A 23,462-nucleotide genomic window follows, 5' to 3' on the forward strand; every position below is an offset into this window, starting at 1 on the left:
TTAAGTAAAACAATTCAGGCACTGGAGATAAAAACATCTTCAGTGCATACTACAAACTCTTGAAGTAAATGGAGATGAGTATTTCTGTCTGAACCACACCTCTATGTGGCTTACCCTGTGTCTACACAAACCTGTGCAGCTGAAAACGCAGACTGACTTTCTTATGGCTGTTAACTGACTATATATTGGGGGGGGGGGGGGGGTGTCAGAGACTAATTACAATTTCTCTTGGGCTCCCTATATCATTAGCCACTCAGTGGCCATCTCACACCCTTATAACAGGTAGGACCTTTCAAGTGTACTAACTAACATACCACTGGCTTCCACCAATTAAAAGGCTAAAAATGTCATCAGACAGCATCTGAGACCCACAGCTGACTGCTGTATTCCACCTACCTGGTATTTCCACCAATGTGTTTGATGACTTTGTTTTGTTACTTGTAAAATGATGAGACAGCTTCCATATTAAAACACACACTTTGCAAGCCATGGTTGCTTACATCTGGCTACAGAGGAAACTTACTCCCTTTGAGGTGAAAAGTTGCTTTTGCATCGAATGTAGGTATGTATATGTACTGGGATCTGGGTCACATGGAACAAACCCTGTGTGCTAAGTCACTTGGCACAATGTAACATACAGGCACTGCTAACTGTGTGCTTACAGGGGTAGTGGCTGGACTTATTGTTGACTTCACTTAAAAACCTGAGAGCCCAAACAGGGTAACTAACAATGTAAGGACAGCTCAGAGACCTCTGCAGCAAGGGGTAAGATACAAATGATACTGTTCCATTTTTTCCTTCCTTTCATAGCAGAAGCCAGGGCCTCAAGCATGCTAGTCAACTGTCTCACCACTAAGTGGAAAGTTCACAAACATATACTGCAAAACTTTCAAGCTCACCACGCCAAGTCCTGAACTCAAATTCACATGGATGTCAACCTATGTTATTCCCAGACATCTGTGAGAGTGCTGTCCACTATGGGTGTATGCATGGATGTAGAATCCACTCAGTCATGACATGACCATATACCTGCTCAGACCATGAGCTTCCTTTGAAATGATTTGGATGAACGCATCGTTTTACTTCATCTACTATGTAAGTTCTGCATGGATAAACGCTGTGCTTTAGTTTAATCTGGCCAGAGCATTGCCTGTTGAAACCACATGCTAAAGTGATTCTGCTAAAAACAGCACCCTTACACCAGGCATGGCAGTACATGTTCACAACCCCCTAACTTAGGAGGCTGAGGAGGGAAGAGCATGAGTTTGTGGCCAGTTTGGACGACAGAGTGAGCCTGTCTCAGAAAAAAACAAACAAAACCTTCAGATGACCAGTCAAAGCAAGCAAACCAACACAGCATAAATTTATAATTCTCCAGTTCATACTAGATTTCTGTTCGCATGAGTCTTGTTATTTAGTTATTTAGTCTTATTATTTAGTCCAGAACTCGCTTTGTAGCCAAGCCCGGGCTAGCTTTGAACTTGAAATCCTCATGGCTTAGCCTTCCAAATGTGGGCATGACAGGTGTGCATTCCCACATCCGATTTGAAGAGTTAATTTTATAAGAAAAGTTTGTAGTTTATGATGTTTAATTTTATTAAAATTTTTATACATTTTACTATAACCTATAAGAGATCACAAACCATGCCACCATAACTACAATCCAGCAACATAACCCATCTAACATGACTTCTTAATTATGGATCAAAGCCTTAACTAATCAAAAAGAAAGTTTCAGAAGAAAAACAGACCATGTTTATTTGCAATGGCTTTGTCAGGAAGATCTACATGCGTTTGAAATGCACCTTTGTACTTTGTCGACTTGGCAGCTGGAGTCAGCCAAATGCTCAAGCAGGAAGGGCCGCTCTGCTCTACTCCGAAGAACTGCCCGCTCAGCAGGAGTTCTGAAAACTATCTAATGCTCAGTTAAACATCTAGAAAGAGTTCCCTACAATCTACTAGAAGGGTTTTTTTGTTTTTTGTTTTTGTTTTTGTGTAAATTACCACATTAAAAAAAAAAAAAAAACAATAAAAAGAAGTATTCTGTTTCCAAGATGGCCTCCTGCTACGCTCTCAAATGCCATCAACAGCGGAGGGAAGCTCCACCTGCATCAGTGTAATTTCAAATAACTCTTGTTATAAGACTGTATGAAAGAACGCAAAAGGCTCTGTGCACTCCTGGCCAACCTTGTAAGTTAGCCCAGGTTAACAGTGCAGTAACTTCTCTGCACTGGTGGGAAGGGGGATTTTAGCATCTTGTCTTCTAGAGTTTTTTGTTTTGTGTTTGAGATAGACCCCACTATGTGGATGAGGATGGTCTGGAACTCCTTAACCTCCTGCCTAAGTCAACCTACTCAATGCTGGGACTCTAGATATTTGTCATCATGCCTGGCAATGGTTAGCTCTTCTGAGAAGCCATAACACTGTGAGTTTCAGCAAATGAAAAGAAACAGAATGAAAAGGGTTTGATAATGTGAGAGAAGGCAAGTTCTTTTTAAGAAGACTCTATTCACAGCAATATTATTACCTAGTTAAATCAACTCTTCAATGGAGGGAATGATCCTATCAATTTAGTGTCTTCTAGATTTTTTTTAATGGGGGTAGTAAGAACCAAAAGACAGGTTCTCACTCTAGAGCCTTGGCTGGCTTGGATAGAGCTCATTAGGTAGACCAAGCTGGCCTCCAAATCACAATTTCCTGCTTCTGCCTGCTGAGCTATGGCATTAAAAGGCATGCACCACCATACCCAGCTTTTTCTTCTAGACTTTTAAGTCTGTTACTTCAAGAGAAAAAACTGGACACGTTTTACTAAACTAAGAACCAGGAGGAAGCAACTCATGCCTCTCCAGCACTCGGCTCTCCCGTGCTGCTGTGAGACTGTCTAGCCTCACACATACCAACTAGCCACAACCTCCAGAGTGCTGGTCTCCCAGGCCTGGGGGAGAAAGTCTTCTGGTGGAGGTTGGTTGATACTGTTTCTTTACACAGCAGTAACAGAGAAAAAGATAGCTAATTCAACAAAACCAAAATACTTGGTGTTCAGTTCATTAAAATATTGAGATACAAAGCTAAGAAGACGTTATTTTTCAAAAACAGGAAAAAAAAAAAACAAAACAGTTAACTCTCAAATTAAGAACATTGTGTTTAAGAATGGAAAGGGAGAACACAGTCTGTGTATCTCAGATGCACCTACATTTTAAAGGATCATGTACAATTTTCTTTCAATATTATAGCCAATACTTTCCCAATCTTTAAACACAAAAATCATTTTAAGTACATATGGGAAGTATCCCACTTCTAATTTTAACACATTTTAACAATAGTATGCCAACACTGTTAAGTACATCCAAATCATTACCATTGAATGTCTAGGTAAGTACTCACAAACAAAACTTAATAAAAAGAAAAAAAAATAAGCAAAGAGCTGAACAAAGATAACACCATGAGGTAGTCATAGCACTGTCCTGTTCTGGCAAAGAAAGTAAAAATAAAGAAGCCAAATAATTTGATGACCTTGTAAGACATCAGAAATGTCCTGAAATCAAGATGGGCATATTGCTGGCGTCATGGCTAATAGCTATAATCCTCAGTTGCAAAACAGGTTTCAGGCCACCCTGAACTATATGAGAGCCCATTTCAAAACAAAACAGAACACAAAAACAAGATCAGCATCTTGAAATCTGCTTCCAGTGCTATCAGAATAATGGAAATATCAGCCTGGCACAAACCTGTGATCTCAGTACCTGGTAGGGTAGAAAAGGGGACTGAGAGGTAAGGGCTAGCCTGGGTTACACAGTAAGATGCTATCTGAGAACAGAACAAGAGTAAAAAAGAATTAACATTTTCAGTGTTTTCAGGAATGAAGATAAAAGGCTATTCTCAACTATTCCCAGGTCTAGGTGGAAATTCTAGATCACCAAGAGGGCAGCAGTGCTTGAGAATATAGTTCAGTAACACAGTGCTACAGATCACCAACCAGGCCTTAGAAACACACCCAGCACCACAAGCTTTATGAGGACAGAAGGGCCACGCCTGGATGCTGGTGTACTGTCAATAGCAAATCTGTACACTGAAGTATCAGGTATGCAGCTGACCTTCACAGGGTCAACTGTGAATCCAAATACCATGGAAAGTCAAAGGGTCTGATTATGTACAGAGCCACATATAACCCAGTGTAACTGAACTCATGCAGATAGAGGCCCAACTGCATATCTCACCACTGAGCATCTTACACACTGTGACTGAAGCGGAAGCTCTCCAAAGCCTAGGTGGCTAGCTTGTGTCTACAAGGAAACAATCAGATACACTCCATGACGACCACGAAAACAACCATAGGGAAAGCTTTGGTTCCAACTGACTGAAAAGTGTTTAGAAACTTTTCATGTTTTAAAAGTTTTAAAACATGTTTTCATGTTTTCTAAGTCATAGAAACATGACTTAGAAAACTATGCTAATAATTAATGAAAATTATTATTTACTACTATTCAAGGTTTTGTTAAATTTATTTTGTGGATTTTAAGATAAAATTACATGGTTTATATTCTAAATGACTGGAATCTAGCCATTAAAGAGTGTTGGTATAGATATGCTGGTAATTTGAATAGAAACAGTGAAGCCTTCATGAGGGAAGGGCAAAGTTACCTCAAAGCTAAAAACATCACATCCGTTTTTCCATTGCTACTGGACTCTGAAATAGCTATTTTAATCCAAATATCCACAGTTGTGTGCAAAATAGTTTATAAAATACATTGTCTGAGAAAAGAGTATATGCAGTAATAGTGACTACCTGTAAAAAGCCAGTGAGATACCAAAAAAAAAAAAAAAAAAAAAGAAAAGAAAAAAAAGATCATAGGTAATTTATTAGCTTATAAATAAACATTTGAATTTCTGGCCATTTTTTTGGCCAATCTAAAAACTACCTATGGTTCATAACTTATAAACCTAAAATCAGAAAACAGAAGCTAAGGAACATTTTAAATATTTCCTTGGACATGTAACAAGGTTCACTGTGACAAGTGCGCCTCGGACATGTACTTTCCAGTACATGGGCACTTAGATTCATGATTTAAGAAGTGATAACGCTGTAAGCTATTAACTAGAATTCTAAATGCTCGGAGCATGACTGGTGTATGGTAATGCACATACAACGCACCCTAGGTTTTCTCTGTGTGTTTGTGAAGTGTGGGGATGCACATTTCTAAGAAATTTTTTCAGCACTGAAGACATTTTTAATTACAGTTACAAAAGTTTTTAAAGCCCTATACTTTATATTGTGAAAATATTCTTACAATTTTGAAACTATAATTGGCCAACAGTAAGAGGAAAATGGCCTCTAACTAGGTCCATCTCCTCTCAAGCCCACGGCTGTGGCATTGTACAGAGTGACAGCTGTATACAGAACACTTGCATAGTCTGTGTAGTCATCCTGGATTTATGCTCTTTCTGAAGCCTGAGGCTAATTCAGCACTGTGTGACTATACAATCATTCCACACTGAAACACAGAGGATACTGCATTTTGGAACCACATTACTTTGAACTGCACTAATTATGGTGGCAGGACATACCTACCCTGGCTAGACAAATGTTAAATAAAGGTGTGAAACCATTAAAATCCTTTATACAGTGAGTGCTTCACAAGAAAGTTTTCTATGGATTCAAGCTGCTAGGTTCCTGTGGTGGGGGAAGAAGTTGGGGGGGGGTGGGCACAGACAGGGGACTGCCTTAAGTCAGTTTTAAAGACAATTCCTAAAGTCCCAAATAGGATATGAGATATTGGCATTTAGCTATTAAAGTGTGTGTGCTCTCAGTGTGTGTGTGTGTGTGTGCACGCTCAGTGTGTGTGCTCTCAGTGTGCGTGTGTGTGTGTGCACAGTACTTCAGAGAAGTACAAAGCAATATTTTTTTTAAAAATAGGTATATAAATTAACAAAATTGGTATTTAAAAGGTTTAATACAAGGGGGAGTACCAATTATTTTTACAAATTATTAAGCATAGTTTATATAATTTCAAACATTATTCACATTATTGCTCTATACCACAACTGTATGGAACAAGTTCTTGACACACATTAAAATGTGTATAATTTTAGGCTTATAAAAAACAAAGTCTACACATAGGTCATCCAGAAATCTATAGTGTGGAGATATGTACAACCAAACAGAAAAAAAAAAAAATACATGTAAGTGTATATTTAAAAGCAACAAGCTAACCTGATCTGAACTTAAATATCCAATTTTCAATCAAAAAAGTACATAGCTAGATGAGAGTAAATGGGAGACTGAAATAGTATTAGATGTGGCCTCCGTTTCTTAGTGACTATCTCTACATACATAACTATATACCAGTGGGGTATTAAATCTCAGGTGATTTTTTAATTCTAGAACTTTGTTTTCTTTCCAAACTATTCAGAAGCACACCCATTCTACAATTATGTTAGACTGGGACCTCTGTTTTACTTTTAACTTTAAAAGGGACAACTCTCTACTTCTGTGGGTAAGATGTGCTGAGCAGTCGACAATAACTGGAGCACAGCCTGCTCACTGCCCTGTGCACTGAGCTCGGGAGACTGAGCAGCCTGACTCTCGCAACCGTAGGTGCACGCACAGCCTCTGGGATGTGTCTACTCTAGAGAAATCACCAAGGCATTTTCAAAACCACTGCTAGTTCTTCATAAGGCTAAGTTGTATCTACTGAGACAAAGCATCGGGAACCATGAGGTTCCTGGGAAAGGTCAGCTCAGGGCCCAAAAGAATATATGAGAAAACTTATAGTTTTCTAATAACTAGTGTGGCAAATTCTAAAGGGAAGAAAAAAAAAAGTACATGAGCATGTCATAACAGATAATAATATGTTTTTCTATGTTAAGGAATTGACTAGTAAAGGACTATTATGTGAACCTTGTTGACAAAATAACAAAGGCTGGCCATTTTTATGCTAAGTTCGAATGTATTTTTTTGAGAATACAAAAAGTAATCCTTGAAAATCAGAATATATAACAGAAAAGAGCACAATAACTTAAGTATTAAACATCTGTATGAAATAACTTGCAAAGTTTGACAAATATGCACACATAGAACATGCGGTTATTTAAAAAACAAAACAAACAAAAACACCACCCGACTCTGTAGAACCAGCATCATTTCACCAGCAGGAGAGCACCAAGCAAGGCACCATTGGAAAGACAACACACTTGGAAAGTCTCTATAAATAAAGCAAATGCTAATCTGGTCGAAAAATCGGTGTCTTTGGTAAAAATTCTATGAGGATGACCTGTAAAAGGAGAAGAAAAAGGTATTAAACAACTTAAAACAGATTTTTTTTTTAACCTTAAAACATCAGTGGCACAGCCAAATCCCTTGGAAAGGGTGAGCACACCAGTCATGTTCTTAAATCAACCAACCAATCAAACAAACAAACAAAAAATGACCTAAGACTAGAGGGAGCCCCTGGGAAAAGAAGGGAGGCTGCAGTGGGAGCAGGGCAGGGACAAGATGGTAACAGAGGAGTGCATACAGACCAGACAGATACACTATATACTATGGAGATGTCAATGACAGATCACTATGTGGCCCTGGCTAGCCTGTAGCCTCTATGTAGATCAAGTTGTTTGCTTCCCCATGTGCAGCACATCCACCCTGATTTTATCATTATTAAAACAGACATTTATCTGATAACCCAGAACCTCACCAATGATTTCTGGAGGCAGAGGGGCAGAGGGGCAGAGGGGCAGAGGGGCAGAGGGGCAGAGGGGCAGAGGGGCAGAGGGGCAGAGGGGCAGAGGGGCAGAGGGGCAGAGGGGCAGGCAGGCATTTCTTTGAGTTTGAGGCCAGTTTGATCTGCATAACCAGCTCCAGGACAGTCAGGGGTATAGAGTCTCACCCCACCCCCAATCCCTTTGACAAACAGATAAAACATTTTTATTGTTAAAATTTTATTTGACGTGAATAATTTCTGAAGTTGGAGACTCATTTTTCTCACAAACACTGTCTTTACAAGCGTGGATCTGATCACGTGCTTAGCTAACCTCTTGGGTCAGGAACATTCACTTTCTACTGTCCTGTTAATTTGCCTCAGGAACGAATACTTCCATTTTTGATTTAAAACACCTTTCCTTCTCTAGTTTCCCTACAGGAAACCTTAGGTGTCAGCAGTGCCACTTTCCCGGCCTATGATTTACTTGGAAGATGCTCACTGGTGTCCTAGCAAACAGTTCTCACTGAGAGTGAGTGCCTGTGGAGAGCTCAGCCCTAAGCAGTATCTATTACTCAACCCACAACAAAGGCCTGGCTAACGCTAAGGAAGAGGGGGAGAGAAGAGTGTAAAAGCCCTGTCTTCTGGATACCATGCTCACTGCACACTGGAATTCACACAAGTTACCTGCACTAGATTTTACAGGTCAAGATTCCAGGGCACATGTGGAAAAGGGATCACACAGCCTCACCCCTTACCGAGGAGTTACTGGCAATTAATTCATACATAGCTACTGGGAGAGGGAGAGTCATGGAGGCACTGCTAAGTTGCCCAGGATCTAGTAAATAATCCTTTACCAATGCACAAGCCAGCAACCCTGATTAAACCCAGCAGGTTATTTTTAAAAACAAAGGAATGATAAGTAACCATGAACAGGAGGAAGCTGTGCTGGGAAGAAGGTTCCAGAGGAGTTGGGAGTGGAAGAGAGAAACAGGGAGAAGGGCGACAAACACATCATCGTATGCATATTTGAAACTGTACAAGTATAAGGAAAACTGATGTTTAACATTGTTCTCAGGGTTGGAAAGAAAGCTTAGTAGTTGAGAGCACTGACTGCTCTTACAGAGGACCTGGGTTAGGCTCCCAGCACCCACATGGTAGCTCACAACTCTTAACTCCAGTCCCAGCATACCCAATGCCCTCTTTAGACTTTCAATGGCGCCAGGTGTGAATCTGGTGCATAGACACACACTCATACACATAAAATAAAAATACATCTTTTCTGAAAGTACTTTTTCCTCCACCCTGCTTCTTTCTTTGTGTTCTTTGTTTTTCCCTGTTTCTCATGGTCTTCACCTATAAACAGATTGGACCAGATGAAAGGTGCTTTGTAGCTCTAAAAGTTAATGACGCAATATTTAAATGACTTGCGAGTTCATACTGAATTAATACTCTGGTAATCAAACACATCTTCTACTGCAGTGTTTTTAAATTTCAGGCTCCAGGGGTGAGCATACCATTTTACAGTATAAATTTTAAAAAATGTAAAACAGTGACTATTTTTTATTTTATTATTTTATGTGCATTTGTGTTTTGCCGGCATGGACACCATGGACACATGGACAGACAGACGGAGACAGACACAGACACAGACACAGACACAGACACAGACACAGACACACACACACACACACACACACACACACACACACACACACGTATCCCTGGTGCCCTAAGGGGTTAGAAAAGAATGTCAGATCACCTGGGCTGAAGTTACAGATAGTTATGCATTGACATGGAGCTGCTGATAATTGAACCTGGGTTTTCTGTAAATGTAACAAGTGCTCTTAACTGAGGAGCCAATTCTCCAGTCCAGCGTGGCTATTTTTGAATCTATCTGAGTTTGCCTTCATTTTTTAAGAACAGTCTCCTGAAATAAGATTTTGTTCACACACCCCACAAGTACTTCATACCCAAACAACAACAAAAATAATAGTTTTTCATAGGTATTTTTTGTAGATTATTTCTAACAGTCAAAATATAATCAAGAGGAAGTGCTTTAACAAAAAAGTTGTATAAGCTACAGGCAAAAGTGTATGCACAGTAGAAAAGTTCCCATAACTGACTGAGGAGGCATTTTCTTCTCACTAGCCTCTGTGTGATTATGATGTTCCGATGCTCTCAAGGGCTTGGCAAGCTTTCTTTATCCCCATTTTCAAGTACCACAAATATATTCTAATATCTTTTTAAAAATCACTTTAAAATCAATTTTAAGCCAGGCATGATGGCGCACACCTTTAATCCCATATTTGGGAGGCAGAGGCAGGAGAATCTCTGTGAGTTCAAGGCTAACCTGGTCTACAGAGCAAGTTCCTGGGCAGCCAGGGCTACAAAGTGAGACACTGACTCAGAAGAAAAAAAAAAGGAGAAAGAAAAAATTACTTTTTGTATACTATCTATGATTTTGTGAAATAAAATTCATTTAAAAGTGCTTAATTATATAAAAATTCAAGGCAAATTAAAAATCTTCACAAACAGTTCAGAATGTTTTAAAGAGCTACTAATTTAATTGTAATGAAAGAATTTCTTAAAGATAAAAGAAAGACCAGTGCATATACTGTATGAATGAACATTTTTCATACAGCTCCACTTGGAAATCACAGAATTTAGATTTTTCTTTTCCCAATTCAAGAGATCCAACCCCTTGTGTGGTAGGCACATGCTCTACCATTGGACTATATCCAGTTTGGGATTAGCTTTTTTTTCCCCCCTTTCCAAAGTAAATTTAGAAACATCAAAAAGTAATTAAAGCTTCACATTTAAGCTTGGTATTTTGATTTATGAATGCATAATAGCAAATTATTATTTCATGAAACCCCTGAAATGTCCCGAATAGCTACTGCTGTTCTCTCAATAGGTAACAGACCTCTTACCATCAATGGTGAGATGACAGCACCTGCCAGGTCAAGCTAACAGGAGTCGCTCAGCTATTCCCTTTTTATGGTTATAAAGAAGCAGCATGTGTCTTTCTCAATCTCAAAAAATTAATGTGATGTCATATAAGTAAAACCTAAATTACTTAGTTTGTGAACAAGCTGAGGAGGTTGCTGAGAAAATGCATAAAATATCTCTAATGTTCAAGAGGAGAAAGATTTGGCTACTTGATAATGAAAGAACCAGAAAATAGTTTATTATCATTTCCAACTATTTAAACACTTTTAAAATCAATCTTTTACATACATACACACACACACACACACACACACACACACACACACAGAGAGAGAGAGAGAGAGAGAGAGAGAGAGAGAGAGAGAGAGAGAGAGAGAAAGAGAGAGTGTGAGTTATTTTCAAAGAACAGAGAAAATTCCTCAAAAATATAACAGCAGGCTTTCACAAAGACTGGTTTTAGTTTAAACAATTAACTCCTTTCTTAAATACTCAAGCTCAAGAGAGAATTAATAAACTCATAATTTCTTATACTATTCTGTTTCAAAATAAGAACAATTATTCAAATAAGTCAGGGCATTAATAAATTAAATTTCTAGAATAATTGTGTGTATATACATGTAAGTATGTGTAGGCAAAATTAGCCATCTTTTAAAGGACAAGACGGGTTGGCCAACATCTGTTTACATTTAAGGTAACTGTACAAAGCAATGCTCGAGTAACACTTTGGAAAACCCACTACAGCCTCGAGGAACACAGACAGCCAGTCTATAAAGGCGCCTCAGGCTCCAGCAGCTTGGCTGAAAGGTTCTCTTCCATACTTGGAAACTCATTAGCATTATATAAAACGCCATATCTGACGTGCTGCGTAACCAAGGTTGTGGTTATTCTTTATACAGCATCTAAAATTTCACACTCCATCAACACATGTTCAGGCCATTTTATCTTGGCAATTAATTTATTATTTTTCAGAACACAGTGAAGCCTTGTTTTCAAGTCATTCATAACTTTATAAATCAGTCCTGCACATGAAACCCAGGCATCTGTGAACCGTAGAAAATCCTTGCACTGGGGAGATTAAGCTCCTGACACCTTTGCTGATTAATAATCATGGAAAGAATAAGATCAGAAACAAAATAAATGATCATTTAATAGAGAAACTCACAAAACAGCCCTTTAACTTACATATTCCATCATGTTGTTCGTTTCACATTTCCTTTTGCTCAGTCTCCAGTGCAAGCACAGCTAGACGTGAGGATGGCAAAAGAAGAGAAATGAGCTCCATTTTCTTGGGCACAAGGCTCGCCCATTCGTCCACTTTTCATATTTTCAGTCCAACAAAAGCATCTGTTTCCATACTGTGCAATTCAGACCCAACAGTACGAAGCTGCTCCCCACAGGACTCACCTTGTGGTATAACCTATTGTTTTCCCATTCTAATAACTTCTCAATCGATCTTCGTGTCTGGAAGACAAATGAGGGGAGAGTTTACTCTTGACTGGTTTTAGAAAAGCTGTTTTGCAGCTGCTTTTCGTGTGAAAAGGAAGAAGTGTAAACCCAGGACAAGGCAGGAGTGGTCTGTACTCTCCATGGTCTAGCGCTAAGTAGCAACCACATCACAAACGGCTGTTTGTGAATAAACATGAATTTTCTTTTAAATATATATCAAATATTTTTAAAGTATTTTGCACTTACTAGCTTCTGATTTAAAACTATTAGCCTTAAAAGCAAATGTCATTTGCCAAATTTAAACTTAAACCCCCACTTCTTTAGGAAACATTTTGCAGTATTTAAATAGTAATGAACATTTCTTAATCTCTATTTTAAAACAATAATAATTTAAATATTAGCTAACAAAAACCAAATGGCCTTCAGGGTAAGTCTTTAAAAACTAGTAATCAGAGGTTAATAAAGGAGGAAGCAAGCTACAGAACCAAACTGATTTTAGGACTAGACAAGAAAAGCAGTGTGCTGGTCAGTGTAGTTTTCAAACAGAGCCAAGTTTTTATTAAAAGCAACATAAAAGTAGTATCTGAGAGTAAAATCCAATTCTTAATCCAATAGTGCTGTTTCAAAAATCAGCTGAGCAACTGACTTCCCTAGGTTGCTGCAATGTAGACTACACAGCGTGTCTGGACAACTCTTGCTTAGAAGTGAGAATAAGGAGCTAATATGTGGAGCCAGGTGACTAACAGGATGAGACTAACACTCTGCAGGTGTGTAAGTGACAGCACTGCCATGTGAGCAACTGCACCATGATACAGCTGTGGCTGGAAGGAAGAGATGGCACTGATTTTTGAATGTAAATAAGTAAATAATAATATATTATATATTTGTATATTATAAATAAATAAGTAAGTAAATAGGTAAGTAAATAAGTACTGAGAATCACATAAAAACTTGCATGCCAACCAAGAATGTGTGAGGTGAAAAACTGGTAGGAACAAGCTGGTTTTGCAGACTGTTACATAAAAACATTAGGATTTATTTAAGCACTCTACTTAGTCCAGTTCCAACATTACATATGCTTCAGCATGCTGAACAGCTATAGACACTGAAGTCACAGAGATGCCGTGCCAATTATAATTCATAGCTACCAACAAATTACCACGAGTGCTTATATTTTCCAATTTTATGTCACAAAAATAAGAGAATCAACTACTTTCTGACAATAATATGTCAATGACTAATTTATTACAGTTTTTCGAACAGTCTTTTTGGCAAGAATTTTGAAGAAAAAGTGCCCTTGTTAGCAATGATCAGCGGCCCTCACTTGTTTCTTTGTAAGATAGCCTTTTAGAGGCAGCTCTCCTTTTAAATGAAAATAGGGCAGCAGTTATGGTCACACTTTTTGTTAATTTAGTTGCCAGTCAGCCCCAAATCAAAAGAAAATAAGGCTGCAGAGTGTAATTAACATTCAGTTCAGTCGTTGTGTCCCTTGTCTAGCCCCCAAGCTTTGTTAAAATTGCCATCTGAATGCTGAAGGCTGTAGGGAAATCGATTTGATTCTAATCGCACCATGAAAAGAACATGATCTAACTGCTTTCAGCCCTCCGTAAATCTGTACTAGGTCTTTAGCACAATGCAACTTCCAATTTAAAAAGCACTGAATGTCTCGTCAATGACTTTGTGAAGAAAAAAGAACAAGGAGCAGACATAAAAATTCCAATAGTTGTTTAAGCATTAAGGTTCATTTGCATCACAGGGAACCTGAAAAGGGCTGACCTCTCAAACCGCCTCTCAGGTCTATGAAGTTGTAGCCTTGACAAGCTCACATTGACAGAGCTCATTGACTCTGAAAGGCTACTCTATCAATGGTGAAAAATGGCAATAGGTTCTCCTATGAGCAGGCATCTGCCTGCCCACCCGCTGCTAAACCAATGGTAAAACCATTTCAAAACCTGAATCCACCTTGTAATCTTCCTTCCTAGGATCCTTTAATAATAGATTAAGATTACTATACAATTTGAGGTTTTACTTTTACTGATGGTTTAAAAGGGGATGTGGGAAGTTCAAGAAATAGGATAGGAAGAAGTAGCTTTTGAAGTCTGTTGTTTAATATTAAAATTATACAAAAATAGTTCCTAAAAAATTAACTACATTCTGCAAATATTTATTACTCTGAATGGCTTTTTACCACACCATCAAGTTATCAGAAATTTAAGTGATGCTATAGAGTTGAGAACATCCCATTACCATACTTACATACATACATATACACGCACACATGGCATTTACCAATTTAAAAATATTAACTTTTACTTATATCAACTATTGTACCAATGTTTGTGCAAAATATAATTACAAAGTATGAATCTGAAATTTTAAAATATTTTTGTAGGAACTTTGAATTTATTCTTTGGCTCTAATCAGGAATTTAATGATACGGTTGGATATAAATAATTGTAACCAACAACAATACCAATTCTAAAGCAAACAACATGTTATGCCTTATTCTGTATGATCATGTAAATCTTCAACACTTGTAGACTGCCTAAGTGTGCCGCGAAGCTGTGAATGAGCGCTTCTGTGAGACTTCTCTCCTGCCTGCCTGACAGGTGCCGACGGCCGCTGCACGTGCAGTTCAATCCATCACTGCACTTGACATGTCCGTGACTTACAGTGAGGAGCAGGTGAGAACACACAAAGCCAGAAAGGACCCCTGATCTGAGTACAACAGTTCTAGCACACGAAGGTGACAAGCAGAGTGATTCTAGTAATGATTTTTTAAAAAGTAAAAAAGAAATTGCCACAAATTATTTGTTAGTAACAACAAAAGATTAAATTAAATGGAAGAAAAAAGGTTTAACCACAGAGAATGTTTCATACTAAGCAATTATTTTTAGTTCACAAAATCAAAATATATTTTCAGGATGAAGTACAATACCAATTTGGCAGATAGTGGGGAAAATATGACATTTCAGCATTATGAAAGCTATTTCAAAGCTTTTAAAACTTCAGTAAGAAGAAAGCACATTTTAATTACAGTCATCTAGAAATAAAAGTTAAGAGTTTATGTCCACAGGGTTGTCAGATAGCTATTCTAATGAAATATAAAATTCAACACAGCCAAACCTGTTATCTATTAACTAGACCAGCAAATCTAATCATATAAATACTTGTCATTTAGTTTTAAGTGATTATACTGCTTTGTAAATTCAAAATATTTTAAGTTAATATGGATCAGAAAAAATATACAAATCATAAAAAAATAAAATACCAACAAAACATTATCCTTCTAAGCCATCTTCTAAAAATAAGTCATATTAGCTTTCTTATAAGAACATAGTGCTTGAGAAAAACACCAGCTTGATAGCCATGGGAACTAAAAAATCTTCTGTTTAGCTGAAAGAACAGGAGAAAGGGCAGTGCAGGCAGGCTGCAGTACAAGTTCCCTACGGTGGCCTTAATCCTTTTCAGTCCTCACACCCTGGGGTAGAAAGACAGGTTAGTAGTTCTTTACCATGAATCCCCAGTCCTTTTTGCTTAGGCTGCCAACAAGAACCCTACTTTTATCACATGGAGTCTTGAGTTAAAAGGACCAAGACCACCAGCTTACACCATGTAAGCAAAACAAGTCTGCAAGATGCTCTCATGCAGTGACCTGACTGAGAAGGCCAGCTCCAAGCATCTAGACCCCATCAACCTTCCTCATCAGAGCAATCATCTTTAGTTATATTTTTCTCACTGTTAGCTAGTTCTAATATAATTGTTTGGCTATACAAGAGTGATTAAAATTCAAAAATATTTCAATTACTGAACAGGCCATGTAGACTTAAGCTAAGCATTTGGCTTTATTTTTGTTGCCTTTGGTACCGATTTTTGATAGAACCAGTCAGAGCATAAAAATTACAAAGAAAATGAAAAGATCAGAATTCATAAAATGGCTAAGATGATTAATTAACAATAGTAAATATGGCATACAGTTTTAACATCTAAAGAAGAATCAGAAGTAATTTAAAGCCTAAAATAGTAAAACATAAACCACAAAAAAAACCTAACTACTAAGATAGAAAATTAAAATTTCTTCAAAATTAAATTTTGATTTACTGTAAGTCCTTTTTGTAATTGTCCCTAAACACTCTACCTTCCTAAGGAATAAAGTATTACTGCCATATATAAGTTCACATTCTGATCCACTAAACATAAGTTTTCCAAGACACAGAGTTAGTTAGACACACTCACAATCAGTTGTTTTATTTTAAAAAATGGTTTTTCAAATTTTTACAACCATTTACAAAAGTCCAACAACTTAAACCTGCAATTGAAATTTATTTGAACTAGATTTGTTCATTGTATTAAACAATGTCAAGGCAAATTTCAAATGTTCGAGTAATTATTTAAAACATTTTGAAATTCAAACTGCTAAGTTTGAATTAATTGAATTCATCAATTAAGATTTAATTAGAATAGTACCTCTAAAGCATTTGTGGTTTTATTTTTAACCCTTACATGTTTTTCAAATAAAGATCTGTGCTTATGCATTTATACAAATGGAAACTGTAGAAATAAATGAGACAACAATGGTTTTGAGGCTTTCCGAAGGAGACTGTATATAACCTGGAGTGAATTATTTCAACTTAAAGAGTCAAGTGATTCACTTCCGTTTGTTCTGGATTAATGTTAAATCCCACATTCCAGTGATGAGCTGAAAATCCAAAAGTGTTATCTCGGTATAATTACACAGACAAACCCTGAAATTTGCCAAGGTAAACAAAAGTATGAACTGATTCCTCAAAGGAGATTCTTTCCCATCTGTAAAAACTCCTCTAAAAAATCTATACATGAACACTGACTTTCAAATAGTGTATCCACAGTAAGTAGGGCAGCCTTGACCAGCATCTGGAGTGTGGGAAACCCCAACAACTAAAGACATGTGCCCAGCAGGAACGCTCAGTGATGCACAGCTGCATGACATTTCATCAGGTTAGCAAGCGAATCTTAATTGTTTAAGTACACTGGTACTTTATGAATAATCAAAGTTTTGAACTTTTTCCAGAAAATGGCACATGAACACATATATCAAATGCTGCACAAAACTGTAAGAAAATTGGTATTTGAAAATAATATTTGAAAAAAAATTCCTTGGTAAGATTTTTTTAAACTAAAATTTAATTTCAGTAACAGCAGAAAATTAGAAAAACTTCCTAAGTCAAATAAGTTTCATTAAGATAAAAATGCCATTAAGGAGTTCTAGGTTTTGTTTTGTCTCAGAACTAACTGATAGTGAGGAAAGACCGACAAACTAGAGGGCACCTGCTGGCTGGCTGACTGACTGACTGACTGACTGACTGCAATAAACAACAGGAGAAACAAGAATGATAGCAACAAGCGTGTGGCCTGTCACTCAGAGCCCGACCACGCTAGGTGCTTCCCTCCCAACAGGACTATTAGGCAGTTTGAATGACTTCCATTTTACATACACAAATGCAATCTTTTAGGACAAGCTACAGTAGAACACAGTGGTGCTGTGATCTGAAACCAAGGTTATATTCTAGAGCTGCCAACCTCAAGTCTTTTCCACCATAGGCCAGAACTATGAATATGTAAAGGATATGTTTCTGAAGCTATCCTAACAGAAATGTCAACTATTACATGCAAGTTACCTAAGTAAGCTACTAACCAGGTTGTCTGCCTTAAATAACCAACTCAAACTAAAAGTATGATTAATATAGTAAAAAATAGAAGAGAAAAATGAATGAAGATAGAACTTCAGAAGGAGAATAGAAATGTATAAAAAACATATGGCCATCCTAGGACTGAAAATACACTATCTGATAGTAAAAATGTACTAGTTATCAGCCAGCAAAACACAACAGAGAGCCCACATCTTTCTATAAGCTACCACATCAACCATACCATGCTGAGACACATGTTAAAATTGTAAATGTTGAGTTTTAAGATTCAGTGGTGTTACTGCACCTTTCAGACGAATTTGAACCTGAGAGGTAGGAAAACGGTTCAATCAGTAAAGTGCTGTAAGATCCCAATAATGCTATTAAACATATGCAATATTTTTATTTAATTAAAAACAGATGATCAAACTGGACGTGGTAATGAGTACTAAAAATTCCAGAACTGAAGGCCTAGGCCAGCCTGGGCTCTAACATAAAACCCTATCACAAAACATCAGTACTACCCACATGAATACATTAATTTATGTAAGAGCCACTTCCTTTAAAATGAAGAAATAGTAACTATACTGTTCAGATATAAGAAGTCTTTTATGAGAGCAATTTTCTGGAGTTATAAATTCAAGACTTCAAAAAAAATCTCAAGTAAGATTTTTAAAACTACTGTTTTCCTCGTGTTTTCAGTTGAGGAGACAGTAAGGAAAGAGCAGACACCCCAGATCCACACCCAGAATAAGGAAAGAGCAGACACCCCAGATCCACACCCAGAATGAGACACAGAGCACCACTTCCTTCACTCTGGTCTCCCTCTTTTCTCTTGCAGTGCAGCAACGTTCCACGGCACTCGCGATCTCTGCTTTCTCTTTGAGATGATTTTTATTATTTTTAATTGTGTGTGGATGCATGTATCTGTATCTGGGTATGTGCATGTGGAGTGCAGGTATCTGAAGAAACCAGAGTCATTGGTTCCCCTAGGACTAGAGTTACACCGGCTCCCCTAATGGGTGGTGGGAACTGAACTGAAGTCAAGTCCTTTGGAAGAGCACAAGTGCTTTTAATGGCTGAGCCATCTCTCCAGCCCATACTCACCTCTGTGTGAGTAAATCCCCAAGGTTTGTTTTGTTTTTTAAGATTTTTAAAAAGACAGAATTGGGGATAAAAGGGGACTTCACTAGAAACCATGTATAATTACCACTGGTAAGTGACCTGGACCCTCCCATATCAATCACCAATAAAGAAAATGCCCTTACAGACTTGCCAACAGGCAAATCTTATAGAGATATCCTCAGTTGGGTCCCACTTCCCAAATGACTCTAGTTTGTGTCAAGTTGACATAAAACCAACCAACATAAAGCAAAAATTGTCTCAAAAATAAAATATCTGTAGGTTGCTATCACCACTCCAGGTAGAAGCTAATGGGAGAGGACCCAGGAATAAACTTTCTGCCTGAAAGACAGAGGTAGAAACCAGGAAAAAAAGGGGGGTGGGGTGGGGGGAGAACTACAGGCATGCTTTTGTCTTCCTGTTTTAACAGCATACTAGTCTGTGGGTTTGAGTGTGCTTTATTTCTTCCTCTGTTATTCAAACATCATCTTTTCTAGCACACCTACTCTTTCCAGACTCCACTACTATCAAATCTCCAAGTCTTTGGTTGTGGTTACTAGTTTCTCCTTGGAGACTGTGCACAAAATATCCAGTGTTGAATTTGAGTATTGGCCAGTGACACAAGAGAAGAAGGAGGGAGAACACATGGAGTTGGGTGAGTAGAGAGATAGGGAGAAAATAAAAGGGCTAGGGGAGGGTAAAAACATGATCAAAATACATTGTATAAAAAATTTAAGTAAGAAATCTTTTAAAAATTTGTTTTTAATTATGAGGAAGGTGGCACATGAATGTGTGCCCACTGAGTGTAGGTGCCAGTGAAGGCCACAAAGAGGCCATCAGATTCCCTGGAGATGGAGTTACAAGTAGCTGTGAGCTGCCTGACATAGGTGCTAGGAACCAAATTCAAGTCCTCTGCTCTTAAACACTGAACCATCTCTCTAGCTCCTAAAAGCCTTTCTTCCTCAATGAAAAATGGACCTATGCTACTCTAGTCCACAATTAGGCTTTAATATGTAATTTCTGTCTTCACATTGAGGACCCCAGTTCTACACTGAACTAGTCTCCAAGTATCAATAAGGTTCAAGATCTTCACAGGATCGAGAGTACTGACACTGTTGCAGGGGAGACTTCTCTTTATAGGACATGATATATAGACATACATGCAGGCAAACTTTACTCATACACATAAAACCTCAAAAAAGTCAGTAGTCGTTGCAGCTGTTAACAAGCTAAACTTAAAGTTTGTATAGAAAACTAATCATCAAGAACACCTTGAAAAAGAAAAAATCCAGTCCCTAATAAATACATGCCTGCAATTCCTGCACTTGGGAAGCAGAGGCAAGAAGATCAGAGGAATTTGGTCACCTTCTGCTACATAGAAAGCTCAAGATTAGTCTGGGCTACATGAGACCCCAGCTGGGGGGAGGGGCACGACATAAATCTGCTGCCGTGCAAGACTCACACCACTGAACATAGCTATAGTAAATAAGACAGTGTGACAGTAAGGTCAGGATCAACACCAATGGAACAATGAAATCCAGAAAGGGATTCATACAAATAGGACTTATAAAGCCTAGAGAGTCATCCGTCAAAACATGAACTTTGACCTCCTCTCCTTGTCATACCTGTATGGGAAAGATAAAATCTTCACAACTTTGCTTTAGGCAAACTAATGGACATGATAGTAAAGGCACTAATTTTTTTTTTTTCTTTCTGGAAACAAAGTTTCACTATGAAGCCCTGGCTGCCTTTAATCCCATGTGTGGCATGAGAGTTGAATCAAAGCAGGTAGATCTTTCTGAGTCTGAGGCCAGCCAGAGTGACACCGTGAGACGCCATGTTAAAAACAGGGGGAGAGGGCAATTTGTTTCAACTCTTTCATTTCTTACTTTGTTTTGTTTTTGTGGTGTTACAGGTGTTATATGTAACACATATAGGAAGGTACTCTACCACTGAGAAACATTTCACAGCCCTCAAATACTAAAAAGGAAGATGTACAAGTAGCAAATAAACACAGTGTCATTACTTATAAGGGCAAGGCAACTAGAAGTACCATGACATATCCATCAGAACAACTGCCACTTGTAAACACTACCAAGCCCTGGCAAGGACACTGAGCAACTGCAACTCCACACAAGGCTTGTATGAATGCAAAATTACTTGCCACTTTGGAAAAGGTTTTTCTACAACTTTCTCTTAAAGCACACAATTACTACATGACCCAGTAATCCCACTTTTATATTCACATGAATATAAAGCAAGCCTTACTCAGAATCACTAAACCCACACACAATCCAATGTCTCCCAATAGACCATGGATAAACAAACTATGAAAGGCTCATCTACACACTGGAGAAGATATAGCAAAAACTGCTCACAATAAAAAAGGAATAAACACTAATATATAAAACAAAATAGATACATTTCAAATGTGCTGAGCTAAAACAAAGAAATCAGGATCGAAAGGCTATATAAACTAGATAACTTCACTGATACAATACTCTAGAAAAGACAAAACTATATGGACAGAGATCAGTGACCATCAATCCATGGAAGGCTTTTGGGGGAAAAAAGTGCTATGTACCTTGATTATGAGTAGTTTTGTAATGTTGCATTCATAAAAATTATAAAGCATTACACTGAAAAGTTACTTTTTTAAATTATAAAAGATAATTCTCAAAAACTAAGGAAGTATTAAAAGAAAGGCAATCTAAAAGGCATAAAAATAATAACTGATAATAACAGATTGTTGACAGACTCTCTGGAACAAGATCTATGTATAAGAGGGGAACCAAGTTGGAGACAGGGCTTTTTTGGGGGGTGTTTGGGGGGGGGGGGGGTTGTTGTTGTTCTGTTTGAGACAAAGTCTCACATTATAGCCCTAGCTGACCCCTTTCTGTGTAGGCTGAGCTGGCCTCAAACTCAGAGTTCTAGCTGCTTCTGCCTCCTGAGTGCTGGGATAAGATCAGTGCCCTTAAGAACTCAGCCATCTCTCCAACCCTGCATCTTGATTTTTAACCTCTAGTTGAAATGCATCTTCTTCAGCTATCAATATGAATGCTAACTGTAGTGACCAAACAGGAATGGTGCTTTGATCACGTGTAGAAATCATATATTCTTTCCATCAGCCCAGATCATCATGGATCTGTTATTTTATTTCATATATGTTAATAAAGAACAATTTGATAAATTTGTTTCTAAGTATTTTAGAGGTTTCTTGGTTGTTCTGTGGCACTTTCTTTTGTTTTAGAACAAACAAAGTCTATTTTACCTGGCAGAAAAGTACACATTTAGAGTAAAGCATAGAGTAAGCCAAGATGGAGGGACAAGTCCCTCAAAGCTAGACCTGTAGTTTTGGTCTACCATTTGTCCTCCTGTTGCCTACACTGTCGGGTAGTCACTTTCCTAGAATCGGTAGAGGTTTCATAGACATCATCCTTACCCACAATTCATTCTGTTACAATAGATGCGTTAGATCTAGGACTTCATACAAAAGTGTAACTGCTACAAAGTTGAACTTGCTTGGGGGAAGGGCAATAAATAGTTCCTTATTATATTCTTTAGGAAGGCTGTGGTGGCGCACGCCTTTAATCCCAGCACTTGGGAGGCAGAGGCAGACAGATTTCTGAGTTCAAGGCCAGCCTGGTCTACAGAGTGAGGTCCAGGACAGCCAGGACTACTCAGAGAAACCCTGTCTTGAAAAACCAAACAAACAAACAAAAAAAAACCCAAACAAACAAATATATATATATATTCTTTAGGAAGGGGCTCTACAGAAGCTGATGGAACCTGCTGAGACCAGGTTTCCACAGACCCCTGTCCTTCCTCTACTTTGGTTACTTTGGTGTCTCATATCTCACCTGTAGTTACTCTTACTTATTCTTTCCTAGCACTAGTTTTAACCCTATCATTTCCCCTCCAAAACCCAAGGATTTGAGATTCGACTGACTAGCTGCTTCTGCTATAAGGGGGGTCGTCACTTAGTTAGGTTCTCCCTGACTCTTGTTATAAGAAGAGACAGGTAAATGGGACATCCGGTATGGATGGACCTGAAGTGTACTGAGGCTTTTGTCTTCTTTTACAAAATCCTCCTTTCCTAGTTCTCAGTGAAGTCATTCGCAGCTTGTTTATTATCAGTGTGCTGTCACTGCAATCACTGAACAGCATTTCCACATGTCTTCAAATAGTTTCCAGTTTCTTATTTTTGTTGTTTGATATGTAATTGGGTTTTTGTAATCTAAACTATTGTTGAATGTAGCATTTATAATATATTAAATGTTATACTAAGATAGCATTTATAAGCTATAGACTACCAGATGGTCCATGACAACAAAGGGCTGGAAATTCCTGATATCCTGCCTCCATCTTACAAAGCTGCCCACTGCTCTCGATCCATTCATGACATGGTACAGAGAAGTTTATATTCAAGACAGGAAAATGCACAGACAACTATAAGGTGGTCACTTTTGTTTTTTAAATATACCATCCACATATTAAAATATCTTGTATTATTAATTTAAAAAGTAAAAGAGAAGAAGGGGGAAGGAGGGAGGGAGGGGGGAGGAAGGAAAGAAAAGATCAGATC

At 38.0% G+C, this 23,462-nt stretch overlaps 1 protein-coding gene across 1 annotated transcript in view; it reads right to left on the reverse strand.

Annotated features, from left to right (window-relative positions):
- Window positions 1–5,932: 5,932 nt before the first annotated feature.
- Chic2 (cysteine rich hydrophobic domain 2) overlaps window positions 5,933–23,462 on the reverse strand; it is a 36,415-nt gene continuing 18,885 nt past the window's right edge. Inside the window, exons 4-6 of the mRNA XM_034509019.2 lie at window positions 12,048–12,104; window positions 11,826–11,885; window positions 5,933–7,271 (exon numbers count right to left, since the gene is read on the reverse strand). Of these exons, the coding sequence (XP_034364910.1) occupies window positions 7,221–7,271; window positions 11,826–11,885; window positions 12,048–12,104 (168 nt within the window). The 3' untranslated portion in view covers window positions 5,933–7,220. The remainder of the gene's footprint in view (window positions 7,272–11,825; window positions 11,886–12,047; window positions 12,105–23,462) is intronic.

Source organism: Arvicanthis niloticus, chromosome 7, assembly GCF_011762505.2.
Source record: "Arvicanthis niloticus isolate mArvNil1 chromosome 7, mArvNil1.pat.X, whole genome shotgun sequence".
NCBI lineage: Eukaryota > Metazoa > Chordata > Mammalia > Rodentia > Muridae > Arvicanthis > Arvicanthis niloticus.